The 14,187-nt window shown below is 49.5% G+C and overlaps 1 protein-coding gene across 1 annotated transcript in view; it reads left to right on the top strand.

The window, feature by feature from the left end:
• LOC144505239 (dedicator of cytokinesis protein 2-like) overlaps positions 1–9,580 on the top strand; it is a 618,318-nt gene extending 608,738 nt beyond the window's left edge. Inside the window, exons 50-52 of the mRNA XM_078231263.1 lie at positions 1,643–1,760; positions 4,341–4,501; positions 9,052–9,580. Of these exons, the coding sequence (XP_078087389.1) occupies positions 1,643–1,760; positions 4,341–4,501; positions 9,052–9,084 (312 nt within the window). The 3' untranslated portion in view covers positions 9,085–9,580. The remainder of the gene's footprint in view (positions 1–1,642; positions 1,761–4,340; positions 4,502–9,051) is intronic.
• The last annotated feature ends 4,607 nt before the right edge of the window (positions 9,581–14,187 follow it).

The following is a 14,187-nucleotide window of genomic DNA, read 5'->3' as shown; positions in this document are numbered from 1 at the left end:
GGAATCTGAAATAAAAACCGAAAATGCTGGAAAATCTCAACAGGTCTGACGGCATCCGTGGAGAGAGAATAGAGCCAACCTTTCGAGTCTAGATGACGTGACGAAGGGTTATGTGGACTCGAAACATTGGACCTATTCTCTCCAGACAGGTGTGATCAGACCTGCTGAGATTTTCCAGCATTTTCTGTCCATGCACTCCTTGCTGGATGAGCACACTGCACTCCATGTTCTATGTGCATCCCACATTTCTACAGGTCAAAACCTGACGCAGCTACACTGTAACAGAGCAGCATGAGGAGCTCTGTGCCAACCCCATATCTTTGGGCCTTCATTCCTTAACCATCAATACGACAATGTGGCGCGTGAACTCTGACATCTCATTTAATTTGTACTTTAAAGTTTCACTGATGAGTTCTTGTGAGTTTGAAGTGTTGGCTTGAAGAGCCTTGTGTTCTATCCAATCACTAATTGAACAGTGAATATATCATTTACATTTCGACAATGGTACAACTGAGGGCCAAGTGACAGCTCAGTGTTGTCCAGCTCATAATCCCTTTGATATCTTCTTTTGACGATGTGTGTACGGACATCCAAACAAAAGGAAAAATACGAGTCACATTTAAAAACACAGCTGGGTTTGGCTTGGTCTCAGCTGGTTTCTTCTGGAATTGGTTTGGCCACAGCCTCACTCCGAGATCACAGTTTGCTTTCTGTAGGAAATTTTGCACTGCTGTGTAGGAGACACATTTCTGAAATTGGGGCTGGGCCAAATTATAGAATCATAGAATCCCTACAGTGCAGAAGGAGGCCATTCAGCCCATCAGGTCTGCACCGACTCTCCAATACAGCATCCCAACCAGCCTGTAGCCCCACGTATTTACCCCACTAATCCCCTTAACCTACATATTCTGGGACACTAAGGGGCAATTTAACATGGCCAATCAATTGAACCTGCACATCTTTGCACTGAGAGAGAAAACCGGAGCACCCGGAGGAAACACACGCAGACACGGTGAGAATGTGCAAACTCCACACAACAGTCACCCAAGGCCAAAATTGAACTCAGGTCCCTGGCACTGTGAGGCAGCAATGCTAACCACTGTGCCACCGTGCGCTCCATGTTAGTGCAATGTAGAGGGATCAGACCATGCTGTACCGTGTGGATATTTCATGGGACAGTGTAGAGAGAGCTTTACTTTGTATCCAACCTGTGCTGTATCTGCCCTGGGGGTATTTCATGGGATGGTGTATAGGGAGCTTTACTCTGTATCCAACCTAGGCTGTACCCACTCTGGAGGTATGTTTGGGATGGTGTGGAGGGAGCTTTACTCTGTATCCAACCAGTGCTGTAACTGCCTGAGCAGTAATGGTTAGAATAGTGTAAGAGGAGATTTAGCCCATCTAATCTGGTTTGGGAGTAGTTGAAAGGACCGTGTGGATGAAGCTTTATTCTGTATCTAACTTTACTGTTCCTCAATTAGGAGCATTTAATATTGATACTGATTGTCTGAACAAAGAGAGTTGTGACCAAATTCCTTGCTGCCCCTCCCCCCCCGCGCACCCCCCCAAACCCCCACTACCCCCACCCCCTGCCACTTGGTGATTCAGTGCTAATTCATGCAGTTACTTTTGTCGTTTCCAGCTGTCGCGAAAGCAGGAGTTTAGGAGTGACACCAACCTGTCGGACCAAGCCGAGAAACGCCCAGCCTCTGTGCTGAAGCAGATGAGCTTTGCCAGTAGATCCGTGCCAACAATCCCAGGTACCGTGCGGGCAAACTGTGGGATCTAGGTAAAGGTTACAGTGTAAAAAATAAAACCATCTCCTCAACTTTATTCTCTTCAGTCAGGAACACAGGAATTGCAGTTTTAAAAAAAGACCATTTAGTTAGCCTTCTCCCATCCTGTTATTTGATATGATATAATGAGATTCACTACTCAACTCATAGTAACTAATTTTCACCAATCATCAATAAGAACGTTGGATGATGAAAACCCTAATGCTGGAGAGCTTTGGGAAACATGATCCAAAATTGCCTTTTCTCGCTAAGCATGCAACCCTTACCTGTCACTCGCTGTGTTGTCCAGTCAGTTCCGCCACCTGATCTAAGGCTAATTGTATTTTAAGCAATGAGTTGATTCAGCCACTTTATCATCTCCACCAATCTCTATCCAGATTTAAATTCCCTCAAACAATCTGCTCTATAGCATTTACTTTGAGGTGAACATATCGGTCAGGTCAGTGAACAGACTGCCCCTGTTCCTCTTCAGAGTAGTGACATGGGTTCTTTCACATTCACCCAGACAGGGTCTCAGGCCAGGATTTTCCTGTCTGGCTGAATGTCAATGAAGTTTGATTGACCTCTCGCTTTCCCCGTGGAGGGTCCCACCAGGCCGAAGCCAGAAAATCCTGGCCTGGGTTTCATATCACCATCACACCCTTAATAGAATCATGGAGTCATAGAATCCCTATAGTGCAGAAGGAAGCCATTCGGCCCATCAAGTCTGCACCAACAACAATTCCATGTCACCCTACATATATACCCTGCTAATCCTCCTGACAGTAAGAAGTCTCACAACACCAGGTTAAAGTCCAACAGGTTTATTTGGCAGCACTGGCTTTCGGAGCCCCAAGCCCCTTCTTTAGGTGAGCGAGGACTCGTGTTCACAAACAGGGCATATAAAGGCACAAACTCAATTTACAAGATAATGGGTGGAATGCGAGTCTTTACAGGCAATCAAGTCTGAAAGGTACAGACAATGTGAGTGGAGAGAGGGTTAAGCACAGGTTAAAGAGATGTGTATTGTCTCCAGACAGGACAGTTAGGGAGATTTTGCAAGCCCAGGCAAGTCGTGGGGGTTACAGATAGTGTGACATGAACCCAAGATCCCGGTTGAGGCCGTCCTCATGTGTGTTGAACTTGGCGATCAGTCTCTGCTCAGCAATTCTGCGCTGTCGTGTGTCGTGAAGGCCGCCTTGGAGAACGCTTACCCGAAGATCAGAGGCTGAATGCCCGTGACTGCTGAAGTGTTCCCCGATTGGAAGGGAACACTCCTGCCTGGTGATTGTTGAATGGTGGGCGGCACGGTAGCACAGTGGTTAGCACTGCTGCTTCACAGCTCCAGGGTCCCGGGTTCGATTCCTGGCTCGGGTCACTGTCTGTGTGGAGTTTGCACATTCTCCTCGTGTCTGCGTGGGTTTCCTCCGGGTGCTCCGGTTTCCTCCCACAGTCCAAAGATGTGTGGGTTAGGTTGATTGGCCAGGTTAAAAATTGTCCCTGAGATGTGTAGTTAGAGGGATTAGCGGGTAAATATGTGGGATTGTGGTCGGTGCAGACTCGATGGGCCGAATGGCCTCCTTCTGCACTGTAGGGTTTCTATGTCTATGTTCTATGTCATTCGTTGTCGTAGCGTCTGCATGGTCTCACCAATGTACCATGCCTCGGGACATCCTTTCTGTCCCGAGGCATGGTACATTGGTGAGACCATGCAGACGCTACGACAACGAATGAATGAACAGCGTTCAACAATCACCAGGCAGGAGTGTTCCCTTCCAATCGGGGAACACTTCAGCAGTCACGGGCATTCAGCCTCTGACCTTCGGGTAAGCGTTCTCCAAGGCGGCCTTCACGACACACGACAGCGCAGAATTGCTGAGCAGAGACTGATCGCCAAGTTCCACACACATGAGGACGGCCTCAACCGGGATCTTGGGTTCATGTCACACTGTCTGTAATCCCCACGACTTGCCTGGCCTTGCAAAATCTCCCTAACTGTTATGTTTGGAGACAATACACATCTCTTTAACCTGTGCTTAACCCTCTCTCCACTCACATTGTACCTTTAAGATTAGACTCGCATTCCACCCATTATCTTGTAAATTGAGTTTGTGTCTTTATATGCCCTGTTTGTGAACACAAGTCCTCACTCACCTGAAGAAGGGGCTTGGGGCTCCAAAAGCTAGTGCTGCCAAATAAACCTGTTGGACTTTAACTTGGTATTGTGAGACTTCTTACTGTGCTTACCCCAGTCCAACGCTGGCATCTCCACATCAATCCTCCTGACACCAAGGGGCAATTTAGCATAGCCAATCCACCTAACACGCACATTTTTGGACTGTGGGAGGAAACCGGAGCACCCGGAGGAAACCCACACAGACATGGGGAGAACATGCAAACTCCACACAGACAGTGACCTCAGGCCAGAATTGAACCCAGTCATGAGTGAGGTCAGAGAATTCTGGCCACTGGAAGTTGTCGATTTACTTAGAACTGAGGATGTTTCTCCAAATACTTTCCCGGTACTCGGACAGTTGTCTTCAATATTTTTCAAATCCTTTCCAGCTCTGACTTTTGCTGTGGCGAATGGAAGTGAGGAACAAAGCCCTGACCAGACCGTGATGAAGAGGATGAGTCAGCCAATGTTTATGCTCTCCCCCGATGAGTATGAGGTGGAGAAAAAGACTGCCCCCAAAATTAAAAAATCTTCGTTCTTTAAAAACCGGGTGAGTCTTTGCTCTTTTTGGCCAGATTCATGAAACTCTTGGTCGTTTATGAACAGCAGGCAGTTGAGGATTTGGGCTGCATTATCTCATTGAATACAAACAATCTCAGAGTGAAGTGGTGTCAGGCTCCATTAATATGACAGGAGGGGGTCTCTCTAATGGTTAAATGTATGCTGTGATATGGAGTCGTGGTAGCCAGGAGGATGTTGGCCTGTACAGGAGTAGGCCAGGACTGTGGGGCCTGTACAGGAGTAGGCCAGGACTGTAGGGCCTGTACAGGAGTAGGCCAGGACTGTGGGGCCTGTACAGGAGTAGGCCAGGACTGTAGGGCCTGTACAGGAGTAGGCCAGGACTGTAGGGCCTGTACAGGAGTAGGCCAGGACTGTGGGGCCTGTACAGGAGTAGGCCAGGACTGTGGGGCCTGTACAGGAGTAGGCCAGGACTGTGGGGCCTGTACAGGAGTAGGCCAGGACTGTAGGGCCTGTACAGGAGTAGGCCAGGACTGTGGGGCCTGTACAGGAGTAGGCCAGGACTGTGGGGCCTGTACAGGAGTAGGCCAGGACTGTAGGGCCTGTACAGGAGTAGTCCAGGACTGTGGGGCCTGTACAGGAGTAGGCCAGGACTGTGGGGCCTGTACAGGAGTAGGCCAGGATTGTGGGGCCTGTACAGGAGTAGTCCAGGACTGTGGGGCCTGTACAGGAGTAGGCCAGGACTGTGGGGCCTGTACAGGAGTAGGCCAGGACTGTGGGGCCTGTACAAGAGTAGGCCAGGACTGTGGGGCCTGTACAAGAGTAGGCCAGGACTGTGGGGCCTGTACAGGAGTAGGCCAGGACTGTGGGGCCTGTACAGGAGTAGGCCAGGACTGTGGGGCCTGTACAGGAGTAGGCCAGGACTGTGGGGCCTGTACAGGAGTAGGCCAGGACTGTGGGGCCTGTACAGGAGTAGGCCAGGCATGTGGGGCCTGTACAAGAGTAGGCCAGGACTGTGGGATCTGTACAGGAGTAGGCCAGGACTGTGGGGCCTGTACAGGAGTAGTCCAGGACTGTGGGGTCTGCTCCAACATTCAGTTCAATTATGAATGGCTGCACTTCCACTCAATTTACCCGTCTTTGATACATATCCCTGGAAACCTTGACCCAGCAAAAATTTAAGATTCAGTCCTTTAACATTGTTATGAATCTGCGTTGTACCCCTTTGAGGCTGCTATATCTTTCCTGAGATAATTTCCCAAATTTGAAACTCTATACCCAGTTAGCTAATTCCAGCTGAGGTGATGCAGATGTTATCATTGACCTCAGCTAGCAAAGGATTGAGAAAATCAACCAAAACTGTAGCTCCTCATTCCTATCCAGTGTATAAAGACAGGGGTCAGGCTGGGTTCAGGTGTGATGTCTCCACTTCCATTGACCACCACCCCCTGCTCCTCCCAATGAGGGCCCCATGTGGACAATAAGAAGAAGATGAGAAAAATAACCTCAAGCCTGATTCAAAAGATGTGTTAATGAGGAGATTAAAAATAAAATTGATGATTCCCAAAACAGAATGAACAGGCAATTCAATATTTTCTTAGTCCTCGATCCACTGAAGTCAATCAATGCGTGTTACCTGCTTCCTTTGTGCTGCTTTTACACTCCACCTGGCCCACAGCCATGGCTGGGCCCAAAGCCAAGACCTCACACACCCAGCTCCAAACTGACTCTGCCACAATTTGCTCTGACTGGGTGCCAGAAGGAACCGTCATTTGTGGCCTCACAGGCATTTCATGGCCAGCTCGTGATCAACTGGCACAAAGCCCCGTGTGCTTCAGGAATGACCTACACAGGTCATCCTTCCTTCCACTGCTTGATGCCAACCCTGCCTCCCTGCAGAAACAGACAGTTTAAATGGACATAATGACTTATCCCTCGTCTGGGAGGCACAGTGGTTCGCACTGCTGCCTCACAGCACCAGAGACCCGGGTTCAATCTGGCCTTGGGTGACTGTGTGTGTGTGTGTGTGTGTGTGTGTGTGTGTGTGTGGAGTTTGCATCATGTCTCCCCGTGTCTGTGTGTGTTTCCTCCAGGTGCTCTGGTTTCCCCCACAATCCAAAAGATATGCGGGTTAGGTAGATTGTTCGTGGCAAATTGCCCCTTAGTGTCAGTGGGATTAGCAGGGTAAATACATGGTGTTACAGGAATAGGACCTGGGTGGGATTGTTGCCAGTGCAGGCTCGATGGGCTGAATAGCCTGCTTCTGCACTGTAGCGATTTTATGATTGCTTGAGGGTTGGAATTTTAACCTGTGGCCCTGAACAAGAGGGTGGGGATTCACTAAAAAGCAGCAGCTTTAGCACACAGAGCAAACTCCAAAGGCACCATCAGCATGTGGCTGCATATTTAACTCCAGACTTGTGTAAGGAAAACATGGTTTATCTCAGAGACCAACATGGCAGCAAACTGGAACGTGGCCCCAAGAGACCTGGAGAAATATATACTTTTATTTATTGTTTTTTGATGTTCGTTGGGCTTGCAGGAGCAAACACGCTTCACAAGGAAACCTTGGCGCTCATAGCCAGGGGTTTCCCTCACCCTCCCCAACACCCTTCAAATACTCTTCCAGCTACCTACCTGAGAGCCGTGGGGCCTATATTGTTAGGTCCCTGGGTTCCTTCCCCGCCCCCACCCCCAACTCCCAGCCCCATCCCCTGAGAGGGGCAGCCTCCTGTCACCCAAAATCACGACCACTGTGTTAAGGTGGGAGTCTGACCAGGGCCACGCAGGAGAGGCCTTGATAATAAGAACATAAGAACATAAGAAATAGGAGCAGGAGTAGGCCATCTAGCCCCTCGAGCCTGCCCCGCCATTCAATAAGATCATGGCTGATCTGACGTGGATCAGTACCACTTACCCGCCTGATCCCCATAACCCTTAATACCCTTACCGATCAGGAATCCATCCATCCGCGCTTTAAACATATTCAGCGAGGTAGCCTCCACCACCTCAGTGGGCAGAGAATTCCAGAGATTCACCACCCTCTGGGAGAAGAAGTTCCTCCTCAACTCTGTCTTAAACCGACCCCCCTTTATTTTGAGGCTGTGTCCTCTAGTTTTAACTTCCTTACTAAGTGGAAAGAATCTCTCCGCCTCCACCCTATCCAGCCCCCGCATTATCTTATAAGTCTCCATAAGATCCCCCCTCATCCTTCTAAACTCCAACGAGTACAAACCCAATCTCCTCAGCCTCTCCTCATAATCCAAACCCCTCATCTCCGGTATCAACTTGGTGAACCTTCTCTGCACTCCCTCCAATGCCAATATATCCTTCCTCATATAAGGGGACCAATACTGCACACAGTATTCCAGCTGCGGCCTCACCAATGCCCTGTACAGGTGCATCAAGACATCCCTGCTTTTATATTCTATCCCCCTCGCGATATAGGCCAACATCCCATTTGCCTTCTTGATCACCTGTTGTACCTGCAGACTGGGCTTTTGCGTCTCATGCACAAGGACCCCCAGGTCCCTTTGCACGGTAGCATGTTTTAATTTGTTTCCATTGAGATAGTAATCCCATTTGTTATTATTTCCTCCAAAGTGTATAACCTCGCATTTCTCAACGTTGTACTCCATTTGCCATATCCTCGCCCACTCACTCAGCCTGTCCAAATCTCTCTGCAGATCTTCTCCGTCCTCCACACGATTCACTTTTCCACTTATCTTTGTGTCGTCTGCAAACTTCGTTACCCTACACTCCGTCCCCTCCTCCAGATCATCTATATAAATGGTAAATAGTTGCGGCCCGAGTACCGATCCCTGCGGCACGCCACTAGTTACCTTCCTCCAACCGGAAAAACACCCATTTATTCCGACTCTTTGCTTCCTGTCGGATAGCCAGTCCCCAATCCACTTTAACACACTACCCCCAACTCCGTGTGCCCTAATCTTCTTCAGTAGCCTTTTATGGGGCACCTTATCAAACGCCTTTTGGAAATCCAAAAACACCGCATCCACCGGTTCTCCTCCATCAACCGCCCTCGTCACATCTTCATAAAAATCCAACATGTTCGTCAAGCACGACTTTCCCCTCATGAATCCATGCTGCGTCTGATTGATCGAACCATTTCTATCCAGATGCCCTGCTATCTCCTCTTTAATAATGGATTCCAGCATTTTCCCTACTACAGACGTTAAGCTGACCGGCCTATAGTTACCCACCTTTTGTAATAAGATGGTTGATGCACTTACGGAGTAGCGTGATGGATAGGTGAAGGGGATGGGAATTGAGGACTACGGGAGGCAGATTGGACAGAAATATTTAGAGTGGAAGGGTACTCATGTAGAGTACAAACTTGTTGGTCCTATAAATTCTGTTTCTGTGTGGCAAATTCTGTATAATGGCTCTACTCACAGCCCTGGCTTTTCTATTTGATCCCTCATGGCGTGGAGGGGATGGTATGAATTGCAACATCTGGAATCAAAACTGTTGTATTCTTCACTTCATCTTGACCTTCACATCAACAATCTGACAGACTTTTTTTTCCCTTTCATTCCCCCACCCACCCACCTCATTCAGTTGACTTCAAAGAGCGCAGAAGACAGCAAGTAGTTGGAGAGAAGCTCTCTTTCGTGAATCTGACTGGAGGTTCGTCGGTGCGGAAAGCACATCTCCGAGGTCCGAAGATGGAGCGGGATGTCCACCTTGCTCACGACACTTCAAACAGTAACCATTTTGAACCCCTGTCGGTACACAATCCTTGAAACTTATCAAACCCTTCTTTTGTTTTTTTAAAAAACCCACGTTTTCACGGTCCTGCTCTCGTGGAACTTTTTGAGATAAATCATGAACGGTTCTGGCTTACTTTGACCTCTCGAGGAGCACTCATCCCCCAAAGGCAGCAAGCATTGCTGTGGCAACAGGGCCAAGAGGAACCATTCATTTACATGCTCGCAAGGAATGAACTCCTCCAGGCTTTGAAGGATGACATCACGATTTGGTGCGGTTTCATAACCTTAATTTCTGAGCTGAGCCCAAACATTGTTCATGTTAATTTTTTTCTGCAATGCACTGATTAAAGTGAAGGCAAGGTGACATTTTATTAGTCTCCGTCTCTCAGAGTTTTTATTCCAGGTCTCTTTGGGGGATGGATGAGGAGTTTTAAAACTTGTGCTCGACACTGCATCCGATTTTGGGAAAGCAACATCCCTACTCAATAGCCAGACGAGGCTGCTGGTCACCTCATTGACACTGGTATAGAGAGGATTAGGTGAATCAGCTTCTTGGGCCTGCTTCCCTATTTAATTAGATCATAGTTGGCCTACACCCCCCCCTCCTCCCCTCCCCCCCTCTCCCCCCTCCCCCCCTCCCCCCCTCCCCCCCTCCCCCCCTCCCCCCCTCCCCCCCTCCCCCCTCCCCCTCCCCCTCCCCCTCCCCTCTCCCCCCTCCCCCTCCCCCTCCCCCCCTCCCCCTCCCCCTCCCCCTCCCCCCTCCCCCCTCCCCCTCCCCCTCCCTCCCCTCCCCCCCCCCCCTCCCCCCTCCCCTCCCCTCCCCCCCTCCCCTCCCCCCCTCCCCTCCCCCCCTCCCCTCCCCCCCTCCCCCCTCCCCTCCCCTCCTCCCCTCCCCTCCCCTCCCCCCCTTCCCTCCCTCCCCTCCCCTCCCTCCCCCCCTCCCCTCCCTCCCCCCCTCCCCTCCCTCCCCCCCTCCCCTCCCTCCCCCCCTCCCCTCCCTCCCCCCCTCCCCTCCCCTCCCTCCCCCCCTCCCCTCCCCTCCCTCCCCCCTCCCCCCTCCCCTCCCTCCCCCCCTCCCCTCCCCCCCTCCCCTCCCCTCCCTCCCCCCCCCTCCCCTCCCTCCCCCCCTCCCCTCCCTCCCCCCCTCCCCTCCCCTCCCTCCCCCCCTCCCCTCCCCTCCCTCCCCCCTCCCCTCCCCTCCCTCCCCCCTCCCCTCCCCTCCCTCCCCCCCTCCCCTCCCCTCCCTCCCCTCCCCTCCCCTCCCTCCCCTCCCCTCCCCTCCCTCCCCCCCTCCCCTCCCCTCCCTCCCCCCCTCCCCTCCCTCCCCTCCCCCCCTCCCCTCCCCTCCCTCCCCTCCCCCCCTCCCCTCCCCTCCCTCCCCTCCCCTCCCCTCTCCATTTGTCAATCTTTGCTCCATGTTTCTAAATACCTTTACCTAAAGAAAACTAGATCAACCTCAGTTGTCAAGTTGTGAGGAACGCAATAGCATTCGGAACCTGTAGAGGAAGACAGTTTACATTTCCATTAGCTATGTGAGACTCTGAATAGCCTGAGCTCAAAATTTAAGATGGTGTTTGTAATAAGTCTCCGGAGGCAGAAATCCCTTTATTTACAAACTCTAACAGCAGTACACAGAGTGCTCGCAGTTAGCAGTCTACCTCAAGGGGTGTCAGAGGAACTGACACTTCTGGTTAAGTACAAGGCAAACACTCCCTGATTGGTTCATCAATTGAATCCTTAATCAGGAAGTTCAAACTCCAATGGCCAACCTCAATGGCCTGCTTGAAGTCATTACAGTGTTCCTTTGTTCTTGATGTCCCCAGCAAGAACAATAGGCCAGGGTTTTATGGTGTACCCCAGTTCCACACCCCCCCCCCCCCCCCCACCTCCCCCTCCTCACTCCGGCGAATGCAGCAGGCCACTTCAATCACTGTTTACCTCAGTAGGACCGTAATATCCCACCAGGCAGGAGGGGCCTTAAAATCCTATCTACTCTATCAAATCCTTTTAACATTTTAAACATCTTGATTAGATCACCCCCTCAATCTTCGATATTCAACAGAATGCAAGCCTAGTTTATGGCACCTGTTTTCATAACCTCGAAATCCTGGTGTTATTCTGGCAATACCAGTTTTAAATGGACACCCACCACAGACAGCAAGTAGCGGGGAATAAGACCAGCTCCCTTACCCAGACAGCAGAATCACACACACACACACACACACACACACACATATATTTTGGCAGCTCTGTGTTGTTGTTGGCTCCTAAAGCCCAGGCTCTTTGTACAGGAGAATGCAGTCAATATAGGGAAATCCAAATACAACACCGCTAAAGTGTTGAAGTATCTCAACAGAGCTCCAGCAACTTGCAAGTTGTTTGTGGTTTACAGCAGAATGAATTAAAAAAGGCTTGTTTTTTCAAGTTTTTCATAGGTTTAAAAATTCTCAAAGCATAAAAGGTGTAGCGGTATAATTACTGGGCTAGTAATCCAGAGATCGAGGGCAAGGTTTTGGGGACCAGGATTCAAATCCCACCATAGCACACGTTGAAGTTTGAATTCGGTAAAAATCTGGAATTAAAAGTTAAAATGATGACCATGAAACCATTGTCGATTGTTGTAAAAACTCATCTGGTTCACTAATGTCCTTTAGGGAGGATAATCTGCCATCCTTGCCTGGTCTAGCTTACATATGACTCCAGATCCACAGCAATGTGGTTGACTCTTAAATGCCCTGAGTTGAAGGGCAGTTCGGGATGGAGACAACAAATGCTGGCCCAGCCAGTGTCCTCTATATCACATGAACAAATAAAAAAGAAATCACAGTCAATGAGGTAGTTTCAAAGCTATAATAATGTAGGAAATGTGTACAGCAAACTCCCACATGATGAGATGAACTGTTTTATTGATGTTGGTTGAGCAATAATCTCAACTGCTCCAGCCAACTCCCTCATCGACCATCCAGTCCAACAGTGCTGACCTTGTGGACTCTGCTAGCTCTCACTGCCTCTCTCAGCATTACCATCTAGAAGATCCATTCACTTGTGCCCTTGTCATCCATGAGTTTATTGACATCATGGTCTTGATTGAAACCTGGTTGAGGGGTGATGACACCTTTCCTCTAACTGAAGCTTCCCTACCTGGCTACACTTTCCACCAGTTGGCCTGTCCATACCTTTGTGGTGATGGTGTGGCTTCTATCACTAAATCACACCTTCATCTGTTCCTCTAACTCCCATGGCACATTCTCCTCCTTTGAACATCTCACTTTGTTCCACCCGCCTTGCCTCTCATTTAATACTCTGGTTCTCTACCAGTCAGTTAAGTATTATAAAAAAATCTTTGCACCGAGACATCTTCACTGCTTTCCTCCCTCAGACACTGCACCAAGCAACTTCTCACCTTTGGTGATGTCAACCTCCATCTTGACTCATTATGATTGCTCTCCTCCATGTTCACTGCCCTCTTAGCCTGCCTTAATCTCTCCTTCCATGTAAACTCCCCAACCCATAATATTCACGGCCACCTTGCCCTCTCATGTGGCCCCACTTCCCTCAGTGTTTCAATTAGAAATAAGGCCATTTCTGATCACTTCCTTCTATGATTCCCTGCCCACAGTGCCAGTCCCCTTTCTAACCCTACCTCTTTCTATATTTGCCCCTGGAAAAAATAATCCCTCAATTCACATATATCCACACTTTCAAAACCCCAACTCTCATTGGCTCTCCATTCACCATGACATTTCTGCAGCTTAATCCCTCCATCATCTGTGTCACCTTGTCAATAAGATTCACTTCCTGCTTCCTCGATTTTATTCTCGCTAAACTGGTGACCGTCCAACTTCTTTTCCTGGCTCTGTGTTAGCTGATATTGTTAACAGACCTCTCTCATCAGGTTCTATTCCCCTCTCCTTCCAATCTGCCGTCATCACCTGTCTCCATAAGAAAGTAACCCTCGATCCCACCACCCTTGCAAACTACTTCCCAATGTCCAACCTCCCATTTCTCTCCAAAATCCTTAAAGGTGTTGTCATTTCCCATACGTATTCCCATCTTTCCCTGGGCTCTAAACTTGAATCCCTCCAAACAGAGTTTTTGCCAAATTACAGAAGTGGCTCACTTCAAAGTCACGAAAGATATCCAATCTGACTGCGACAAAGGTAAACTATCTCTTCTCATTCTTTTTGGCCTGTTTTCAGTCATTGATGCTTCCAACCTCACCATCCCCCTCAGTGCCTCTCCACCAATGTCCAACAGGGTGGGACTGTACTTGTCTGGTTCCATTCTTAATTATCCCATTGTAGCCAGAGTACCGCCTAAAATAACTTCTCTTCCCATTCCTGCACGGTCATGTCTGGTGTTTCCTCCTAGGACTCATCCATATACAGCACCTCTGGATGCTATCTGGTTACATAATTTGGACTTCCACCACCTCAGCACCAGCTGCCTCAACACTAACACTGTCTCTATATTATCAGGCTGTTTGCCTGACATTCAGTATTGGATGAACAGAAATCTCCTCCAACTTTTGGGAAAACTGAAGTCATTGGTTTGCAGCACAGCAGCATTCCCTAGCTACTGTCTCCATCGCTCTCCCTGGCAAGTCTCTGTTTCTGAAGCAGACTGTCCACAACCTTATTGTCATATTTGAACCTGAATTAAGCTTACAACCACATGTGTGTGTCATCACTAAGACTGTCTGTGTCCATCTGCTTTACATCCCCCTGCTGTATAGCTCATCTGTTGCATTCCTTTGCCTTGCCATGCCTGGTCTTGTCTTCAATTGCTCACTCCCTGAAATTTCCTCCCTAAACCTCTCTGCCTCTCTCCCCCCCTCTCCTGCTTCCTTGCCTTCTTTAAAACCTACTTATCCAAGCCAACTCCGGGTGATCCAGGTTTCCTCCCACAGTCCGAAAGTTGTGCCGGTTAGGTGCACTGGCCATGCTAAATACTCCCTCAGTGTATCCGAACAGGCGCTGGAGTG

The sequence above is a fragment of the Mustelus asterias genome, chromosome 16 (assembly GCF_964213995.1).
Source record: "Mustelus asterias chromosome 16, sMusAst1.hap1.1, whole genome shotgun sequence".
Lineage (NCBI taxonomy): Eukaryota > Metazoa > Chordata > Chondrichthyes > Carcharhiniformes > Triakidae > Mustelus > Mustelus asterias.
Note: the sequence above shows the minus strand (reverse complement) of the source record. Positions and strands in the feature narration are given on the sequence as shown.